Here is a 22,343-nt window from a genome sequence, read left to right on the forward strand (position 1 = left end):
ATAGGATGAAATCTAAAAGCCTTATTTTCTAGAAAAGGGAATATACACCCAAGATATTGCATGCAGTTCTAGGGTTCCAGTGGCCCATCCGTCACAAGTTAACTTTCAAGTTACTGTGTTCGTTGGTTAAATCTTAAGCTTTATTACGACAGAGATGATATCTGTTTTATGCATTAATGCAGTCCAAGCACCAAGAACTTTGCCTGGCACAGAGTAGGCATTCATGAAATCATTGTTAAATGAAAGTGATTCCAAATGCCTGGGCCCGTTCGCCTAGTTCCTTAGAACACGAAGCTGAAAGGACAGTGCAGATGGGAAGCCACTGTGCAGAATTCGGCAAAACTGCAGGAGAACTTCCCAACTGCAACCACGCAGGACCTCAGGGGACCTCCTAGGCCCAGGTTTGAGAAATTAAGGGCCAAGTTTTGTTTTGTTTCATTTGTTTTGCTTTTTTATTTTAAAGTCACTTCCTCTTCCTTCATCCTGAGAAAAGGATAATGTCTTTAATAGTTCCTTTTAAAATTAGAATTTGAGGTACATTGTTAGAAATTCCACTTCTGAGTAATTTCTGAGGAAGTATTTGGATAAAAAGTGTCTAGACTGCTTTATGCAAATGGTTCCTAGCATCGCCACTGTGTTATTTAAATAGATTTTGCTCATTGTTGTGATACTAGAGCCTTAATAGGCCTAAGTGTACAGTCATGCATTGCTTAATGATGGGGACATGTTCTGAGAATTCATTATTCGGTGACTTTGTTGTTATGTGAACATTGTAGAATGCACTCACACAAATCCTACTACACGCCTAGGCTGTATGGGGTGGTCTATTGCTCCTAGGCTACCAACCTGCACAGCATGTTACTGTACTGAATTCTGCAGGCAATTGTAACACAATGGTAAGCATGTATGTACCTAAACATATCTAAGCATAGAAAAAGTGCAGTACACATATGCTGTTATAATCTTATGGGACCACTGTCATTAAGCAAAGCATGGTTATGTGGTATAAGACTATATTTGTAAAGCTAAAATAATTATCAGCTCTGAAGAAAACATTGTAAGGCTACTCTCTAGAATCTCTCTCAGGTTTTAAAACCAGGATTGGGTAAAAAGAGAGTTTTCTATGTCTGGAGATTGGATCTGTGCAGTGGACAGCTCTTGCCATGCCCGTTGAATCTTTCTCCAAAAGGCAACATGCAAGAAAGGATACAAAATCCTTTTTTCAACTAGTTTGCTTTTTCTTGACTTAGATTCTGATCTAGCTGACTCAAACAATGGAAAAGAAATTGACAATCATATAGACTGGGTCTGTTTATGTATATTCATGTGAGATGTATGTGTGTGTGTGTGTGTGTGTGTGTGTATGTATGCAAATGTACGTGTATATGCACATATACTTATAAACCTTTTTTTTTAGATACAGAAAGAGAGCCCCTAAGAAGCAAAATGACTTACATAGCAAGTGATAAAGGTGGTGCGTTCTCTGATGTTCTGTGGCAGGAGGGTGGTATGACGGTCGTTGTCTCCTGAGAAGCTGAATATTCTGTGGCATTAAGTGTAGATGGGGGTTAGGCACAGTGACTCACACCTGTAATCCCGGTCCTCGTAGGCTGAGGCAGACAGATCATTTGAGGTCAGGGGTTCTAGACCAGCCTGATCAATATGGTGAAACCCCATCTGTACTAAAAAAAAATAATAATAATAAGCCGAGTGTGGTGGCACACACCTGTAGTCCCCACTACTCAGGAAGCTGAGGCAGGAGAATCGCTTGAACCTGGGAGGCAGAGGTTACAGTGAGCCGAGGTTACACCACTGCACTCCAGCCTGAATGAGAGAGTGAGACTCTGTCTCAAAAAAAACAAAAACAAACAAACAAAAAGTGTAGATGGGATGGGCCAGACTAGACACAGAGACACAAGTAAAATTGTCTGAGTGCTCCAAGCAGGAGGGCAATACGTGTGTGCTGGACACATCATGCAATAAGGAATGGATGTAAGAGGCATCTTGGAAGAGGAACCAATAGACTTTGTTTTCTCTTTCTTAGATGAAATTATTTTGAACACTGGAGTTTTGCATAACTGTATTAGACACTGGGGAGTTCAAGCCATGTAAGACCGTATCTGTCATTGTGGAGATTTTTCTTGTCTCTTCCATCTGCAATACACAGAGGCAACTGGAAATAAGCTAAGACTGAGGTTCCTTCTCCATACCCCCTCATAAATCATTGGTTAGGCTTGGTCCCCTAGCCATACAACAGAATATTTAACAAATGGAAATTTAAGATATATCACCCATCATTTCACCATCCTAAAAATGGTCATGATTATCTTTTTAGTGCAATTTCTTCTAAACTATTTTTCACATGCTTTTTTCTTATCTTAAAAACATTATAATCATAGTATGTAGCACACCATTTTTGTCTTACATTTTCACGTAGAACAATGCACTGGCCAATTAACGAGTGCTGAGACTGGATTTTCCAAGGCAAGCCATATTAAGAAACAAGCCAAGGCCAAGGACAGCCCTTGAGACTCCCAAAATCAGGGAAGGAAAGAGGCGGTTTTAAGGTCATTGAAGACTGTGAGTAGCTTTTGATATGTTCTGTCTTTCTATGCAGCAAATACGTTTTTGTGCTCAGTAAATATTCTCCTGTGATTGATTAGTGTTGAGTCATCTTGGTGGAGCCTCTAAGGGGAAGGTAACCATGCCTGACTATCTGTGTTATACCTGGTCTGTTTAAACAGGTCTGAACCATAAGACACAGTGTGATTATGGTGGTGCTCTGGGTGATTGGCCAGAGGCTACTGTGTGCTGTGATAAGCATCACACTCTAAAGATACATGGTTAAAAAACCTCAGGAGTTGGCTGGGTGCAGTGGCTCATGCCTGTATTCTCAGCACTTTGGGAGGCAGAGGTGGATGGATCACAAGGTCAGGAGATCAAGACCATCCTGGCTAACAGAGTGAAACCCCGTCTCTACTAAAAACTGCAAAAAAAATTAACCAAGCATGGTGGCACGCACCTGTAGTCCCAGCTACTTGGGAGGCTCAGGCAGGAGAATCACTTGAATCTGGGAGGCAGAGGTTGCAGTGAGATTGTGCCATTGCACTCCAGCCTGGTGATAGAGCAAGACTCTGTCTAAAAAAAAAAAAAAAAAAAAAAGTCCAAAAATTCAGGAGTCTCTGAGTCTCTGCATCTTTACACATACACACATATTCTCTACCAGGAAAGAACTCCTCCAGAAAGTCTTTACAAAACAGGCACAAAAATGGATGAACCTAGAGGACATTATGCTAAGTGAAATCAGCCAGACACAGAAAGACCGAGCCACATGATCTCACTTACATGTGTAATTTTAAAAAGTTGCACTTGGCTGCATGCTGTGGCTCACACTTGTAATCCTAGCACTTCGGGAGGACAAGGCAGACAAATCACCTGAGGCCAGGGGTTCGAGACCAGCCTGGCCAACTTGGTGAAACCTGGTCTCTACTAAAAATTCAAAAAAATAGCTGGGTGTCGTGGTGGGCTTCTGTAATTCCAGCTGCTTGAGAGGCTGAGGCAGGAGAATTGCTTGAACCCGGGAGGTGGAGGTTGCAGTGAGCTGAGATCGTGAAATTGCACTCCAGCCTGGGTGACAAGAGCAAAACTTCATCTCAAAAAAAGAAGGTTAAACTCACAGAAGCAGAAAGAAGAATGGTGGTTGCCACTATCTCTCTTCTCAACAATGATTTATCATGGCAAGAGGAGGACAGTTACAAATACAGGACTGTGTTGCTGGTGCTATGACAGAGGTGTGGAGGGTCCCCCGGGAAGCAGAGGAGAGACGGCTAAGTCAGAACAGAACAGAGGCAGGGCCAGGGCCAGCGGCTGTGGAATGGAGAGATGCTGGTCAAAGGGTACAAACTTTCCATTATAAGATAAGTAAGTTCTGGGGATCTAACGTACAGCATGGTGACTACAATTAATAAGACTATTGAATATTTGATGAGGGAGATCTCAACTGTCACCACACACACACACACACACACACACACACACACACACACACAAATGTCACTATGTGAGGTGTTGTATCATGGTGATTTTTAAATTTTAAAATATTTAATTGATAGATAACTTGAAGATAGTATATCTTCAAGGTATGCAAGATGATTTGAGATAGGGATACAGTGTGTGATGATTCCTGCAGTGAAATTAACACACCCATCACCACTCATGCTGTCCCTGAGATCCCCTAAGTCATGGTGATTTGTCTTTTTAGAGATGAAGTCTTGCTCCATCACCCAGGCAGGAGTACAGTGGCGCCGTCATGGCTCACTGCAACCGCCGTCTGTTGGGTTCAAGTGATTCTCATGCCTCAGCCTCCTCAGTAGCTGGGATTACAGGCACATGCCACCATGCCCAGCTAATTTTTCTTTTTTTCAGTAGAGACAGGGCCTCACCATGTTGGCCAGGCTGGCTTTGGCCAAACTAAACCTTCCTGACCCCAGGTGATCTACCCACCTCAGCCTCCCAAAGTGCTGGAATTACAGGTGTAAGCCACCACTCCCAGCCTGTCATGGTGATTTGAATACTAATCTCTCTTATTAATTGAAGCAGGGGTGTCGCATAGGAAAGTATCTATGCATATTTTTCTCTTCATGAGCATCTTTCCCCCATATCTTCTTCCTAGCCTTCTCCCCCAGGTATGTATGCCTCCAGGCTTCTGCACCACCTTTCTGCTGCGCAGAATGCCTCTGTTCCGTTCTGACTTAGCCGTTTCTCCTCTGCTCCCCCGGTACCCTCCACACCTCTGTCATAGCACCAGCAATGCAGTCCTGTAATTGTAACTGCCCTCCTCTTTTGCCATGATAAATTGTTGTTGAGAAGAGAGACAGTATCTTATTCTTTGTACCATCAGAGTCTAGCTCTGTGCCTGACATGAAGTATACATTAGAAATACTTGAATAAGAAAGGATGAAAGAAATGGTAACGTGAGTTAGTGATTTTGTCTCTGTTGATGATAAACAAGATGCCAGAAAAAAAAATCTTTGTATCACACCGGGATCACTTTTGGTTAAACTATTTCTCTTAACTGAAAAGAGGAGCCTCCCCTTGCTTCCCAGCCATTACCCTAAAATGCGTCTTCCAGTCACTTCAGCACTACATGACGCCTAAATCTAGACCTCTAGAGGGATATTTTGCTGCTCTCTCAAATTCATAGTCTCCTCTCCTTATGGGATTTCTTAAATGCTGCTACTCTTCTCTGCACCACTTTCAAGTACAGATTGATGGTCTTATATTAGAAATATGAAAGAAAAGCATTCCAACAGATTTTTCGGTATGCTGAGATGCATTTATCCAAGAAGGCATATCTAAGAAATGAAATTGCATTATTCATCCTGCGCCTTTATTCTTCCACCATGTGTGGGCCATACTCAATTCCCAACTGCTGCTTGACACCATGAAGAAAGGGATTGTATATAAAAATAGAGACAGCATCCAGGGCAATAGGTCAGACAACGATCCTAATTAAATGGTCTGTCTGTCACTGGGTAATCCCAAATATTTATAAAATGGACAATTAGAAGATTTTCCAGAGGATTCATCATAGAATTTCTTCAATGAGCAAGTGTTCATTTGATATTCAAATTATAATTTGAGTCAGTATTAAGAACATATATTCACCATCGTTCAAGAAGGGAAGAGGCTATAGAATCTTACCTGAAGTAAATGAAGGTAAGCCTCTAAATCCAGACAAATTCTACCTAAAAGACTAAAAATTGTCTTCCAGTAATCTAAGCAATTCATTGAAAAAAAAAATGAGCAATTGCTTTTAAAAATAAGTAGGTTAGAGAAAACGCTAGATAGTAAATTTGTTAAAATCTCCCGTAAAATTATTGAATGAATTGTTAACGAGATATGTATGAGCATGAAGAATCAGAGATGGTTAATAACCCAGATGCAGTTTGGGTCCACGAAGAGCAAATGAAGCCACATGAACACAGTCTCCACTTTGGTAAGGCAGCAAAACTGGCCCATCAGAGGAAGGCGTGGACACAGTCGGTGGGTGATCACCTCAGAAGGTTCTGCCATCATATCCCTGTGAAAAAATATAGGCTAGAAAAAAGGGCAGCTTGGAGCACTGCATCTGATTGGGTAGCTGTTCCCACAAAACACGGACTAGTGGACTGAAGTCACTCAGAAGAGTTACCTGTAGGGTCAGCTGAATGTAGCTGGCTCAACGCTGCTGTACTGTTTAGCTAAAGGCACGGCAAGCATGCTTATGCAATTTGTAACTGACACAAAGATAAGGTAGTATTACTAAAATTTTCTTATGCTCTTTAGCCCCTCTTTGTGGAGCAAGAGGTTTGCTCATCCCTCCAGGCTAATTTTCACAGAGGACCTTAAACTGCCCTCTGCTTGATGGTCAAGACATATACTTTTGTCACTAGCCAACAAAGTGAAATTCATGTATTTGTATTAGTTAGGGTTCTTTAGAGGGACTGAATTAACAGGATAGACAGATATAAAGGAAAACTTATTCAATATTAATTCACTCAATCACAGAGTCCCACAATTGGCCATCTGCAAGCTGCGGAGCAAGGAAAGACATTCTGAATCCCACAACTGAAGAACTTGGAGTCTGATATTCGAGGGCGGAAAGCATCCAGCACAGGAGAAAGATGTAGGCTGGGAGGCTAGGCCAGTCTTGCCTTTCACATTTTTCTGTCTGCTTTATATTCTAGCCACACTGGCAGCTGATTAGTCTATACCCACCCAGATTAAGGGTGGGTCTGCCTTTCCCAGCCCACTGACTGAAACGTTAATCTCCTTTGGCAACACCTTTGCAGACACACCAGGATCAATACTTTGTATCCTTCAATCCAATCAAGTTGACACTCAGTATCACAGTATTTAAGGGTCTTCCCAGAGATAAAACCTAGAATTATCTGCTGTCCAATCCTTATTCAATCCAAGTTGTATCATCAGCAACAAGAACAATATTTGTAATCATTGCCTAAAAAAAATACAGCTGTTTCTCTAGACATTTCTAAATTTTGTCTTTGGGGAAATTCGTATCTCATTTATTCAATTATTTATTCAATCATTTATTCAGCCAATCACTACTGATGTGCTACTCTGTGCCAGGCCTTACAGTAGGCATCAAGTATAGAATGTGAATGAAATAGACACAGTCCACCCAAAGCAGTCTGCTGGGAAAAATGCACAATGCACAGGTCCATGAGCAAATACACATGGAGTTATAAATTGGGAGAGGGGCTATAGGAACCACAAAGGGGATACTGCCTTCACTTAGAGGAAGTGAACAGGGATGGCTTGCGTGAGGATACATCAGTTAAGCTGACACTTGGAAGCTGAGAAACAGCCAGCCATAGGAAGGCTCCATGCAACATTGCAGCTTGGGAGTAACGTATGCAGAAAGGCAACTGAGGCAGCAATGTGGAGGAGGCTAGCTGGGAGCTGGAATTGATGAGGGAGGGATTGGCAGGGACTGGATTGTGCAGGACCCAGTGGGCCAAGTAGGAGTTTAATTTTCATTCTTGGTGCAATGGAAAACTCTAGAGTATTTTAAGCCGGAAAGTGTTGATATAGTCTGAGATATGGTTAAAAGATCACAGACAATAGCATATTTGAACCATGGTTTTCAAAGACCCTCACAGAAATTACTTTTCCTAAATAATGCTTGTTATATTATTGTTGACATTGAAGGATATGGTTAAGAAACCATGAAATAAATTTAGCTACCATATCCAATATTTTTAAGGGTGCTGATTTTTTTTTTTTTTTGAAACAGGGTCTTGCTGTGTTGCCCAGGCTGGAATGCAGTGGCACACTCATGGCTTACTGCAGCCTTGACTTCCCAGGCTCAAGTGATCCTTCTACCTTAGCCTTTTGAGTAGAGGGGACTATAGGCTCTCACAACCATGCCTGGCTAACTCTTGCATTTTTTTTTTTTTTTTTTTTTTTTTTTTTTGTAGAAATAGGTTTTTTCATGTTGCCCAGGCTGGTCTCGAACTCCTAAGCTCAAGTGATCCACCCACCTTGGCCTCCCAAAGTGCTAGGATTACAGGCATGATGATTCCTTATGAGGACCTGGGAAAATCTTCCCTGGGGTCACCATACCTGGTGATCTGTATTTATCTTGATCACCGTTTTGTTTTTCATCTTATGGATATGTTGAATTTTGTAATTGGTCTTGTTTCCATTTTGCTTTGTCAGCGAGGCTCGACTTTGAGCAAATGTGCAAGACTTCATGCTTGCCTATCTGTGAATGGATTTTACCCCTGGCTTTATTATTTTCCTGCCCTTACTTTACCTTTCCCCCAAATTCAGTTAGTTGTTTATTTTATTGGGGTGGGGGGTTGTTTGCTACCAGAAATAACAAGGCAAAAATAAATATCTGGAGGAGAAAGTCAGGAATGGAACATATCTCAACTACTGCAATAAGTTTAAAGACCTCTTCTTAAGTTCAAAAGATCATTTGGTAAGTAAAGAATAGAGAACACTCACCTAACAGCAGATTTTATGAAAATACAAAAATAACAGCCAGCGATGTATGCACTTAGATATATATGGTCTAATATATGAGCTTGTATATGATCTAAGACATTTAGATCATATGTAAAACAGCATGAGGCAATAGAGATAGCCTCTAGCCTCCCACACTTCACTTAATATGGAGTATAGTGGTAAGTTTCTTTTCTGTCTTACCTGGCAGACAGTCCCTTGAGAGCAGGGACCACATCATACTCACCTTAATATCTACTATACCTACGGCACTGCTTTTCAGACATTCAATGTTAAACGTATGAATGAGTAAATAGATTATAAAAAATAAAGCCTCCCCTAATCTCAGACTGCATCAGAAAAAGTACAATGCCCTGAATGCAGGAAATACGCACACAATGTACCATAAACTATTGTGCTTGGCCAAGTCTAGAGCTCTAAGCTTAGAGTAGATGCCAGCATATTTTTAAAGGGATACTGACAGACGAAGCAGATCTAAAAGAGAGCAGTCGTCTGGCTGAATGGCTGAAAGTCATGTGGTTCGATGGAAAACAATGTGAGCCTACACAAAAAGATTCTTATGAGGGCTTTTGACAGACATCTGAAGGACAGTCTTGTGGAAGAAAGCATAGATTTGTCCTGTCTGATTCCAAATGGCAGAATCAGAGCTAGCGGATGTAAATTAAAAGGAAGAACGTTCTTCAACATTTTGGGGTCCTCTGTGAAACAGTATACTCTGTATATGCAGGTAGAGAATTAGCTACTGCAGTTGAGTAGAGATGGGTGAAGTAGTTGAGTGGTTGGATTAGAAAATGTTTAATAATCTTTCTAAATCCAAGATGTCAAAACTTTATGCCTATAGTAGTTGCAATGAACAAATAGATTCCATATGAATATGTAACAAGCCAATCTCATTAATGTGCCACGTAATGATGGTTTACAGGTATTAACATGACTGATAAGACTAAAAAGCTTTGTGTTAGTCATGAAAGTGTTTCTGGAGGCAATAGGTCTTAACTGAGCCTCATGGGTGGAAGAGAAGGGAATCACACAATTCCAGATCTGTGAAACAACTGAGAAAAGTGAAAGAATTCTGGTTTGGCTGGAGTGGGTGGATGTAATGGTCCCAGGACAGGACAGACCAGGTTGCTTTCATATGGGCTGGAGCTAATAGTTGTATCTTCAGGGAATGGTATAAGGCAAGAGCACATGCTCCTGGAGGCCCATAGATGGGAATTCACCAGACAGTAGGGAGGGCTGAGAGACAAAGTAAGGGAAATCTATTACCACCCACAAGTGTTTGTGGCAGGATCTGGACTCCAGATGAGAGCCATGGTCTGGAGCTGGGGAAGCTGATCTGGGCCGTGCCCTTTCATAGAATCCTGGTCACGGCTGCCAGTGCTAGTATCACTGGCTTGTCTGCACTGGGCCAGGGACATGGGTTGCGTGTAGATGGGGGAGGCTAACTGGCACAGAGTTGGGCACACACATCACAAATCAGTTGGTGAAGATCTTCAAACGCTGGCCTTCAGAGCCCACAGGAAGGCTTTGACATCAACCCACAAGCTTTGGGTTCACGTAATTTCGAAAGCAGCCTTCCAAATCAGCCCTGCATTTTTCCGCCTGCCACTCGTATCTCAAACATTTTCCCACTTGGCAGAACTACCTTGGCTCCCTCTGAGCAGACTGACGAGGAGGCTGGAATGTGTGTGAAGGAGCAGAAAGGGCAGCAGACAGTGAGCCATTCCTGGCTTCTGTAAAAGCACTCCTTAGCTTTCTGCCCTGTGTATACAAGATTCCATTGAGTGCTAATCTGGGATCATCTATCAAAAGACTTGAAAATTCGAAATACCAAAAGTTTTGCTTAGAGGTCAAATTTCAGAGTTTTGACTGTATTTGGAGTGTTTGCATTGAGAGTGAATGCCATGAGAAACTCACGACATAGGCAGCGTTAGCCTTGAGGATGGACAGAATGCAGAGTATAAACAAACTACGCTGGAAAGGATTGGCAAAGAGGGTCAATCTGAGCTGCTTATTCATTTGAGGGTTGGGGGATAGGGTGAGTCTCAAGTCCTCACCCATGAGTTACTCCGAAGAGGGCTTGTGGCTCCTATTGTTTGATCAAGGGCTCTGGGCTCTATTCTTCTTACGTGAAGTCACCAGATCTCAATCACGACAGGATTTTAGCCACCCCATACCCGTATTTCCATGTAGACATTCCAGTATCGCAGGCAGTTAAATAGGATTAGGATGATTTTCAGGCTGTTCTTCCGAAACACCCTCCCTTTCCAGTTTCCGCAGTGCCTTTTCAGTCCCGTGGTTTTCCTTCCGTCTCTCGTGTGTAATAATGGAAAGAGTGAAAACAACATCAGCTGGGAGATGCACAGAGGCTCTGCACTTGCTGTGTGACTTCTGCCTTAGCCTCCTTTCCATCCAGTCAGATACCTCCAGGGATAGCTGTGGAGATTCATGTAAAAAAAAAAAAAAAAAAAAAAAGTGAAGCCATGAAGGCTTCAGGTCCGGCACAGAGTAGGTACTCAATACTGTCCCCCCTCTCCTTTTTCCTGTCCCTTGTCTTTTGCTGTCTTTGGTTCCCAGTAATCATCTGTTTATCTCATTCTGAAATAGTCTGAGTGGCGATCACAATTGATGACCAAATTAGGAGGAAGAAAAGTAGGTGAAAACTGAACACAAGCGCCATCTGTTTTTCTCATTTTTAAAGGCACTAGAGAGGGAGAGATACGGTGTCAGTCTTGGAAGATGCTTGCGATTTGGGCACTCTCTTCCTCTTTGATTCCACAGGACCTCGTGCACTCACTGGAGAAGAGGACCAGTTCTCTCAGTTGCATGTAAAGGACAAGCCAGAGAGAGAACTAGCCATTTCTTGATGCGAATACAATAGCACTGTCTACCCCAGTGGTAATTCTTCTAACACTGGGACTAACTGATCACAAAAAAAGAATTCATTTAAAAAGTACAGGTTTCATAGCAAAAGCAATACATTAGCATAACACAAGGTACTAATGACACGCTAACGAGAAAATAATGTTACCTATTTGCTTTAAATATAATATTTTGGAAATACAAAATGACAAAAACATGGTGAGCAAGTGAATGAATTTACAGATAGTACTTGAACCATGAAATAAAACTTTAGGGGCCCTCTGTATGCATACAGAAGACCGAATTGTTGATATGTGATCCTTCCTAGATCCCCTTATTAAAACACTGGCTGATTTTTTTGAAGAAATGAGGCTGTATTCTAAGTTGGCTTTTTAAAAATTGGGGAATAAAAATTCCTTTTTTTAAAAAAATGTAGGGCCAGGTGCGATGGGTCACGCCTGTAATCCTACCAGTTTGGGAGGCTAAGGCAGGAGGATCGCTAGAAACCAGGAGTTTGCCATCAGCCTAGGAAGCAAAGCAAGACCCTGTCTCTACAAAGTTTTTTTTAAATTGGCCAGATGTGATGATGTGCACCTGGAGTCCCAGCTACTTGGGAGACTGAGAAAAGAGAATCACTTGAACCCAGGAGCTGGAGACTACAGTGAACTATGATTGCATCACTGCAATCCAGCCTGGGTAACAGAGTGAGACACTGTTATTTTTTTTTAAAAATAATAAGTTCAGTTATTGCTCTTCATTGCCAAAAAATTTTTTATTAATTATTACAAATAGTTATAAATACAAACTTATGATCTTGATGTTTTCAGAACAAGACACCCTAGAACTTTCAACACATTCATTACTATGCAAAAATATAAGTTTTATTGTTGTTATTGTTTTTTCTAGTAACCTGGCCTTGACACACTGTAGTCCTTCTCAGGAAGAATCATTCCACTTGCATTTATGATAGAATGCAGCCAAGTCAGCAATGAAATGCAAGTTGGTATTGGGAATGGCTGGTCTTTTATTTATTTATTTATTTATTTAAGATGGAGTCTCACTCTGTCGCTCAGGCTGGAGTGCAGTGGCGTGATCTCAGCTCACTGCAACCTCTGCCTCCCAGGTTCGAGCAGTTCTTTGTCTTAGCCTCCTGAGTAGCTGGGATTACAGGTGCCTGCCTCCATGCCTGGCTAATTTTTGTGTTTTTAGTAGCGATGAGTTTTCCCCATCTTGGCCAGGCTGGTCTTGAACTCCTGACCTCGTGATCCATCTGCCTCAGCTTCCCAAAGTGCTGAGATTACAGGTGTGAGCTTTAAGTGCTATCCAAAGCTATAAAAAGCTACGTATTTTTTCCTACTTTTCCTCACCTTTACTTGGTTTCCCAGAACATGTTCAATGATCCCAAATCTCATGCTGCACTCTCTTTTTCTCTCCACCCTCCTTCCATTCTCTCCCAGTAAAAAAGTGCTAACTACCAAGTGTCTGGCTTGAACACGGATGCTCCCAATGTTGGACTATCAAGCCGAAAGCATGTGCACAAAGCAGCTGATACAAGCACCTCAGTCACATGGCCACCAGTGGGGACTGAGCTGGGCTCATGAACCTTCCAGGCAGCAACTTTGCAATATGGTTCTCAGCCTTTCTCCATTCACTTCCACGCTTCCGCCGAGCCATTCTTTAGGTCTCAGATCCCTTTCACCTTCCACAAAGGATACTATGAAACAGAAAAACTGCTGCTCAAATCCCAAATAAGAACGGAAAATGCACAATATGACCCAGTAGATCTCCTTTCCCTTTCTGCTATGAAGCCAATCTGCAAACAAAGACATGCTGACTCTTGTATGACCATCCGAAGAGGCTGAGGATTATCAACTACTGTGAAAGAACAGGCAATTGTCACATGCTGTGCCCCAGAGATCTTTCTTAACGTGTTTATTTACATAGTGGGACAGTTACACAAGAGGAGCTGCTTCTCAGAATCGAGCTAGCAACAATTCCCTCAGGGAAAGTTACTAAGGCTGATGGGCCTTGGAGAGCCAGAGTAAGAAGAATCGAAGCCACAGTTTAAGTCCTGTTAAACTTTAATTTGGAAATAATTTAGAAATAATTTCTCATTATTAGACTGCAAATGGCTGGCCAGGCTGTGTTTCAGTTTGAGTCAGCCAGATGTAGAAGCAACTTGGTCATATACTTTTTCATATAGGAACCTTATTCATTCAGCCCCAGGCTCCGAATTTGATAACATGTTTTCTGTGGACTTCTTCTCTTCATGTCTAACAATATTAAAGAAGAAAAACAGGGAAAAATTATAATGACTCATATATATATATATATATATATATATATATATATATATATATATATACACTTAGATACTTAGGTATAGCCAAATGGAATTACTAGCAGTTTGCTTAAACACACACTCTGGTTCGGGGTCTGCATGTATGGGCACCTAGAGCCTCTTGCAAACCCTCCCCAGCTTCTGCCTATCAGAATTCCACCCCCCAACCCCATTTAAATAAGCCTATCCAAATGTCTCTTTCTCTGGCTTGCAGTCATCACCCAGTCAAAAAATAATATTGCTCACCTGGCATTGTGTTTGTGTCCTTTTTGAGACACCTATGTGGCCTCATGTTAGAAGCTTTTGTATAATTTCTCAGTGGATCCTTAGCAGGTTGGTGACAGTATCTTTGATATCTTTGCAACTTCTGCAATGATTCTTGCCTTTAATGATTCAATGTCTTAAAGGTGATAGGCACTTTCTAAGTATTTTGCCTCTAGGTGATTAAAAATCAGAGAAGTAGAGAAATCAAAGAGGAACAGATGCTTAATAAGTACCACGTGTGTGCTTTGCCTCTGTGTCTTATCTGTAAGAGCCCTCCAGTTCCCAACACGTGAGGGTCAGGAGTCTGTGCTGTATTTACTCCTGCTGTTAAAGCCCTTGACATTTATAAGTTAGCTTTTCACTGGAAAAGTTTTTATTTGAGTTGTTTCTTGATAATGAAGGCTGGTAGTTTACACTCAGCTGTTGATGCTTGTTTGAAGTATTTTTTTAAAGAGATTTATCAGGTCCATCTTTTACCTGGCTGCAGCTTCTTTAGAAAGCGAAGGTACTTTCTCTTAACTTTGACAGCCTGAAAAGTTTCCTTCCCCTGGACTTGTCTTCTACTGTCTTTGCCGTTCCCTTTTTCTTTTAACTCTTTTAGTGAGGGCTGCTTTTGGGTGCTTCGTCAGCTCTGAGGCACGTCAAATACGTGTATTTTGCTTTCAGCATTGTGTGGGGGATCCTGGCGGCTGGAACTGCCTCTGGTCCGGGCTTCGGGCTGACTGCGAAAGTTCCTATTTTCCTCTCCTCCTCTCATTGGCTCCCGTGATCACATGAGGGCGGGGGGTTGGAATTCTGAGTTGTGGCTTTGGCACTCCTTTTTCTTTTTAAAAATCGCTGGGTCTGTTGAGCTGTCCTGGGCTGGGTGCCTTGCTCTTTGACTGAGACTGGAGACAGACGGAAACAGCCACAGGCAGACTGAGGTGGCAACAGGAAATCTGCCGGGATGTTCAGTCAGGTGCCCAGGACCCCAGCCTCAGGCTGCTACTACCTAAATTCCATGACACCTGAGGGCCAGGAGATGTACTTGCGATTTGATCAGACTACAAGACGCTCTCCTTACAGGATGAGCCGGATTCTAGCACGCCATCAGCTAGTGACTAAAATTCAACAAGGTGAGTGGCCGGCAGTGGAAGGCTGTTGTTGCTCATTCTGGTTTCTGTTGGCTCTATTTCATGCTAACCCAGTTTTTTTGGTTTTTTGTTTTTAATTATTGTTTTCCCTTTATAATGTGGATTTCTATGCCACACTACCCATAACTTTGAAAAATAACTTCAGGCTGCAGTTTTCACAAACAGGGACAGCCCTCAGCTGCCACATAGCTCAACATAAAGTGCACAGAAAACTTCACGGTGGGAGAGTGAATCATGAATTCCAAAACTTACATGTGTCTACAGAACAGATGAGAATGGTTACTCAGTGTGTATCTTAGGAGCTTTTCGGCAATTTCCTCACACTCTGTCCCATTTAGAATGTGGACACTTGTTTATTTCCTTAGGGAGGGGGCGGGGGACTAATGTCCACCCTGTCGGGAGTATTTGGAACATCCTTAGTGAAGAGGAGGAAAGTAAGAATTCTGTTCTGAAGGCCACCAGGCTAAGCACTAGAATCGCATTCTCTTCCTGTTTGTATGTTTATGTCAGCAGTTGCCACAGATGTGTTGATATTGTTTTTCTGGTAAAGAATTAAGGTGTTTGTTTATCTCAAAACAAATCCTATGACCTGCATACAAAACTCCAGCTTCCTAAGGCAAAGAGAAGAGAATATTGATTATAAGATGCTTGATTTTCTTTTTATTCTCGCCCCCCCCCTCCCCAAAATACCAGCCTGGAAGTCTGGACATTACTAAAATTTACCAGTCTCCAAGAAAAAAAAAAAATTTAAACCTGATCCTTATACGGTATATCAGGAGAAAGTAGAAAGATGAGCATTCCTAAGAGGTTCCTAACACACATGTCTACAGTCTGTTAATGATCACCCCCCAAGACTAAAATAAAAGAAAGTATTATATCGGTGCTACATAACTTAACCAAGAATTTCTACAGCCATTATAAAAATACAGTTTCCATTTAAATAAATGAGTTTAAAATTATATTGAATATTAGAGAGGAAGTTGGGGTTTGTAATCATGAAAATCTTGTTGTAATGTTTCCAAAAAGAACAATATGTATTCTAGTGAGCAGCATTTGATGAGATTGTTTCCTTGGAAATTAGGATTTGTTTGTAAAGGTTCAGGAACTAGTTATGTGTGAAGGATGCTGGTCCTACATGCCGGTCTGATTTCAGGAAGGATATTATGTCATTCCATAAACTCTGTGTGCAGGTCTTGATTGAATAGAAACAAAAGTAATTATTTCCCTGTGGCTTGATTTAAAAATACTTTAGGCTTAGAATAAAAACCAGCTCCAATTTGGTTTTAGAAATTTCTGGCAATGGTGCTTTTCCAAATGCCATCATCTTTATGAACACTGGGGCTTAATAATGCTCTATCATCTACAATATATAAATGTTCGTCAGCTTGCATATCATATTAGAAATATTGCATAGAGGCTAGCCATGGTGATTCACACCTGTAACCCCAACAGTTTGGGAGGCCAATGAGGGTTTGTCACCTGAGGTCGGGAGTTCGAGACCAGCCTGGCCAACATAGGAAAACTCCGTCTCTACTAAAATTAGCCAGGTGTGGTGGCACATGCCTGTAATCCCAGCTACTCAGGAGGCTGAGGTAGGAGAATCATCTGAACCCAGGAGGCGGGAGTTGTAGTGAGCCAAGATCACACCACTGCACTCCAGCCTGGATGACAGAGCGAGACTCTGTCTCAAAAAAAAAAAGAAAAAAAGAAAGAAAATAAAAGAAAGGAACAACAAACAGACACTGGGGCTCACCTGAGGGTTGAGGATGGGAGGAGTGAAAGGATGGAAAAAAAAAAGAAGAAATATTGCATAGAACTAGCTGAAATTACTTTGCAAACCTCTTAGATGTATTTACAATCATTGATTTTATTTAAATATTATTTATGTCCTTTTGGAATGAGGGTTATTTTTCCACCCAGGATTTGAAGTTGTGAACACATGCACTATGATCACACCACTGCATTCCAGCCTGGGTGAGAGTAAGATCCTGTCTCAAAAACAAAAAGAAAACAAAGCTGTTAGTAAAATAACCTGACATCCTGTGTTACTAGTAACTTGAGACATACGGGTGCCCTCAGTTTATGTTTCATTTTTGTCTAATTAGAAACTTTGAGAATTCCTTCGTTTTTATACTGGGCAATGGAGTGTTTGCAGTCAATGAATACCTAACACTTAAAAATGACTGTTAAGATCACAGGGAAGCAATAAAGATTTTCAACAGTGTAGTGATTCAGAAATCATTACCTGTTAACATCATACAACTCTTTAGTAAGACAATAAGAAAGCAATGCAAAACAATTTTATTGAGTTTACTGTATTAGATGATTGGTTTACTACTATAATAGCAGAGAATGTGGATTAAACAGTTACAGCATGCCAAAATCATTATACTTACTTTTTAAATTATATCCATTTTACAGATGAGAAGACAGATGCACACAGGGTTCAAGTAACTTGTCCAAGGTCACACAGTAGGAACTGGTACTTGAATACAGCTTGACAGTCCATGCTCTGCAATATATTAGACTAATTTTTAGTTTTTATAAGTGCTAAAGTACTGAACATATGGTTGAGCTTTGGATTATATAAAATACCAGAGACTCTTTAGATTTGCTACTCAGGATACAGTATTGCACCATATTATAGGATCAGAATTGGTCACTCATTATGAAAGTTCCTATCAGGTTATATTTCTCTAGTGGAAGCAAAGTGCTAAACCTTTTATTCTCTTTAAACAGTTACTACCCAATAGCACAGGATGTCAAGTTATTTTACTAACAGCTTTGTTTTCTTTCTGAGACAGAGTCTTACTCTGTTACTCAGGCTGGAATGCAGTGGTGTGATCATAGTTCACTGCTGCCTTGACCTACTGGGCTCAAGTGACCCTCCCACCTCAGCCTCCTGAGTAGCTGAGACTACAGGCGTGTGCCACCTTGCCTGGCTAATTTTTAAATTTTTTTTAGAGACAGGGTCTCACTATAATGCTCAGGCTGGTCTCAAACTCCTGGGCTCGATCGATCCTCCCACCTCAGCCTCCCAAAAGTGCTGGGATTACAAGTGTGAGCCACTGTGCCCTGCCACTAACAGCTTTTAATCATTCTGTTAATCGCGTGCAAATAAAATTAATGACAGCGTTATTTTCTGTAGTTTACAGGTTAGTATCTTGAAGTGACAGACACATCACTAATATTGTTTGCATTACTCTGCTTTAGATCGTGAAAATGTAACGTTATGTTAATTTGATTTGAGGCATCATTACTTAGAATTTCTCTTGGTTCTTGGGAACTGTGGAAACACATAAGTTGCTCCCCACTGACCTTATTATAGTGAGATAATCATTGAATGGAGTGCACATGATTCAATAGCAGATACACTCATGGGGAGGAAAAACAAGGAGGAGAAATAAAGGGATCTTTGATGATGCATAGGATCAGAATTCATTACCCAAACCCAGGATGAATCTAAACTTGCTCATCTCAGGGTACACATCAGAAATTACATGCATCATTTCTGCAGACTGTTTTTTAGTTCTGGGGTTGCAAATCCAGTTCAAAAGAGAGGAGATGTTTAAAAGAGAGTGTTGTTTTGCAGAGTGAAAGTTTATCGTAAGTCATACTGCCCATAATCCCTACCCAACATTCTTGCTTGAATCAATAGGGAAATTGTTGTAGAGAGAGAGAATGGAAATAATAATGGTCCTTATTTCCCTCACTGACTGGCACTTGGGAGTGGATAGGAGAGAGGATGCTGGGGGTGGAGGAAGACCATGTTAGCCCAAGAAGAGGTGGATTGGATTTTTTTCTCATTCTTTTATTGTGGTAAAGTGCATACTATATTAATTGTTGCCCTCTTGACCATTTTTAAATGGATAGTTCAGTGGTATTAAATACATTCATAATTCATAATGTGCAACCATCCCACCATCCATTTCCAGAACTCTTTTCACCTTGCAAAACTGAAACTCCATATCCATTAAATAAGAATTCCTCATTCCTCCCTCCTCTCAGTCTCTGGCAACCACCATTCAACTTTCTGTCTCTATGAATTTGACTACTTTAAGTACCTCATATAAGTGAAATTGTACAGTGATTTACTTTGTGTGACTGGCTTATTTCACCTTGTACAATGTCTTTGAGGTTCATCCATGTTTTAGCATGTGGCAGAATTTCCTTTTTTTTTTTCAAGGCTGGATAATATTCCATTGTATATGGTTAGTAGCCATCTTAATGGGTATGAGGGGAGAATTGGATTTCTATGTTATTATTTGATGGTTATGATTTATTGGGTACAGATGTACCTACCATGTTTAAAGTTTACATGCACACACACACACGCTTTTTGGAAAACCCAAATGTAAGCAGATACATAAATGTGATTACTTGCTTCTTGAAAGAATTTATCACACTGTTAAACTTCTTATTTTATTTTAAATGCTTAGAAAGCAGCATAATCCAGATCGCAGTCAAGTCTGCGGACGTAGGGTAAGGAGACAGGGATTGAAGCTCTGTGTAGAGGCCCCTTCAGTCATTTACAGCGTCAAGTTCCAGAGCTTCACTGGGCCTTTGGTTTTTGATGAGAAAATGAAGTAGATGGACTATGATTGCTCAAGTTTATTCTGTTTCTCATGTTCTGGAATTCTCTCTGTGGTTAAGTCAGAAACTCTTCGAACAGGAATGTAAAAAGCAGGGGAACGTAAACCTAACATAGTAGAACCTAAAAAGGCAACAGAGCGGCTTTAGTATGTGGACTATATCAGTGGCTTACAATTGTTCCATACTTTGTCAAGGAAATGGTAAAGTGGAAATTAGGCTTTTGTTCTACCTCTGCCACTAATTTATTGTGTGATCTGAGAGAAATCACAACTTCTCTAGACCTTTTCCCCTTCTTCCATTAAATAAAGGGTTTGGATTAAAGAATCTCTGAAGTCCTCGTCATCTCTAAAATTCTAAGATTCTGCAATTGCAGGTGTTACCTTAAGACAAAGGCAGTGCTTATTTACATTTTTCTTATTACATCATTCAGCATATACCTCGACATGCTTCCTTGACACCTGGGTAGTGCTTTCATTATCAGTGTCATAGGAATGTAAGGAAGTTCAGTCTTGTGGACTATTTAAATGTCAGTATAACTATAATTATACAGAAACTTGTAAACACCTTTCTTTCTCCAAAGTCCAGGCCTGTAAAGTGGAGTTGTCTTGATGCCTGACCTATGGCAAGGACGGCAGGGACTGGAGAAAGTTCGTGTTGCATGCCTCTTACCTCACAATGCAACCTCTTTCTTTTCTTGATACGAAATGTAGAATATAGCAATTTTCACTACCAGGGAAAGCAGGGAAAGTTAGACTCTTGTTTGGGTTGCCATTCTATCTGAGGCTATTTTTAAGTAGATATGGCACCTGATTTGAATTCAGCTACAGTGGAATATACTGCCTGTTAAAAATTTCCCCAGGGAATGCAAGTGGGCAGGAGTGATGTATTCCCCCTCATTACTCTGTCAAAAGGCATCTTGGGAATTTGCCCAACCTAAGTGGTGAACATGGCCCATCCCCATGGCCTATACCCCCAGCAACTGGGTAGTGTAAGCCTAATTTAAACAATCATTTGTTCTTTTGGAATTGCCCTTTCTCTATGTTTAGTACTTTCTTACCCGACTACTTTCAAACCTGGAGGGTGAATGCACTGGCAGAAAGACAGATGGAACACAGGAAGCAGGCTGAGAATGTATCAGTCATGTATTGCTCAAGTTCTATTTGTTATTTTTTAAGAGTGGCAACTGTCATAAATTCACATTTCATGAATCAGAGCCTCCTTCTACTCAGTGCTGGTGATTGGAAGGTCTATACAGAAAGAATACTGTTTAACCAAAGTTACAGGAAAATCTGCTAAATGCATTAAATTAACTGACTTTGAATAACATTTTAAAAATTACTACATAATGAAACGATAAGAAGTCAAGAAATGAGTACTGGGAGGAAATTAACAAAAGGACCATATGCTTATAAATGGATAAAACTGGACAGTTTAACTTTAACCAAGTTGTAGGTTCAGTAGCTACACATCATTGCTTTATAGCTCACACATCCTAGATACAGGCAGGCAGTTGCCAAATTTGTATTCTGCAACTTTAGCTTCAGTGAATAAAGATTTGTTTTTTGTTTTTTTTTTTTTTTTTAATGTCTTTCCCTTTCCCAGTCTCCCCAGTCATCACTGTGTTAGTTCTTAGCAAATTTTGGACAGTGGTCAACTCTTATAATGCAAAATTCCTCATTTCATTAGCAAAGTAATGATGGACACAGATAGCAACATAAGTTAGAAAAAAACAGTTACCACTAGTGGTCTTAGCAGTATCAACTGATGACCCAAAAGACATTTAAAAAGAGAGCAAATGATAAGTGGGTTTTGGCAACACTCTTATATAAAGGGGCATAAATAGATGGAGATTTTAGTGGAGACAGGTCATTAACAAGGATACACACTTTCTCTGTGTTTCATTAGCAATGACAACAGGGTGGTGAGGAAATCAAGAAGACTCAAGAAGATAGGAGAACCTGACCGTGAATTGCACTCTAGATATTTGAATGAAATAAGGATCATATAAAAGACATTTGCTGTCTCCCTAGGAGCAACTGAAATATGATTTTGGTATGGGGAAAGAAACTATATATTAATTTACATTCCGTTTCATTATCTAAAGGATTTGAGGTCGTTTATAGAAGGATATATAACTAAAGATTGCAAAAAGACAAATCCAATGAAAAGAGAAATGCTGGCCAATTAATGAGGTAAAACTAGGAAGATATATTACATGGGAAATATAAAATAATAAGGCCTTGACTAATTATCCAAAATGGGCTGCAAATTTGGCTTGGGCTTCCCTGATCTAAGCAAAGAGGAAAACACAACCAAGGGAAGATTTTCTCTGTTCATAAGGTAAAAACTTACCAGCCATGCTTTTCCTGGGACTTGGCTCTTTGTGCGAATTTTCTCCCAAGAACTTGATATATGAGAGGAATTTCTCACACAAATCTCATAAAGGGAACACTGCAAGCTACAGTGAATGGTGCCTTCAACCATTCCTACTATGAATTCATTAGTGAGTCTCATTTCTTGTAACATCCTGCAGTGGAAGTGGGGGCATCACAATAAATTACAGTCCAGTAGAAAATATTTAGGCATGGGTGGGTGGGTAAAACAAGAGGTCAGGTATG

The 22,343-nt window shown here is 40.7% G+C and overlaps 1 protein-coding gene across 7 annotated transcripts in view; it reads left to right on the forward strand.

The window, feature by feature from the left end:
- The window catches only part of STARD13 (StAR related lipid transfer domain containing 13), a 540,046-nt gene that overhangs the window by 334,785 nt on the left and 182,918 nt on the right, over positions 1-22,343 (forward strand). For 2 of the 7 annotated variants that reach the window (XM_010344998.3, XM_010344999.3), the window contains exon 1: positions 13,816-15,114. The exons of 4 other annotated variants lie outside the window; for them this stretch is intronic. In XM_010344998.3, coding sequence (XP_010343300.2) covers positions 14,946-15,114 — 169 coding nt within the window. In that variant the 5' untranslated portion in view covers positions 13,816-14,945. Of the gene's footprint in view, positions 1-13,815; positions 15,115-22,343 lie in introns of those variants that run through there. One more of the 7 variants, XM_003934438.4, reaches the window with a different exon arrangement.

Source organism: Saimiri boliviensis, chromosome 16, assembly GCF_048565385.1.
Source record: "Saimiri boliviensis isolate mSaiBol1 chromosome 16, mSaiBol1.pri, whole genome shotgun sequence".
NCBI classification, from domain to species: Eukaryota; Metazoa; Chordata; class Mammalia; order Primates; family Cebidae; genus Saimiri; species Saimiri boliviensis.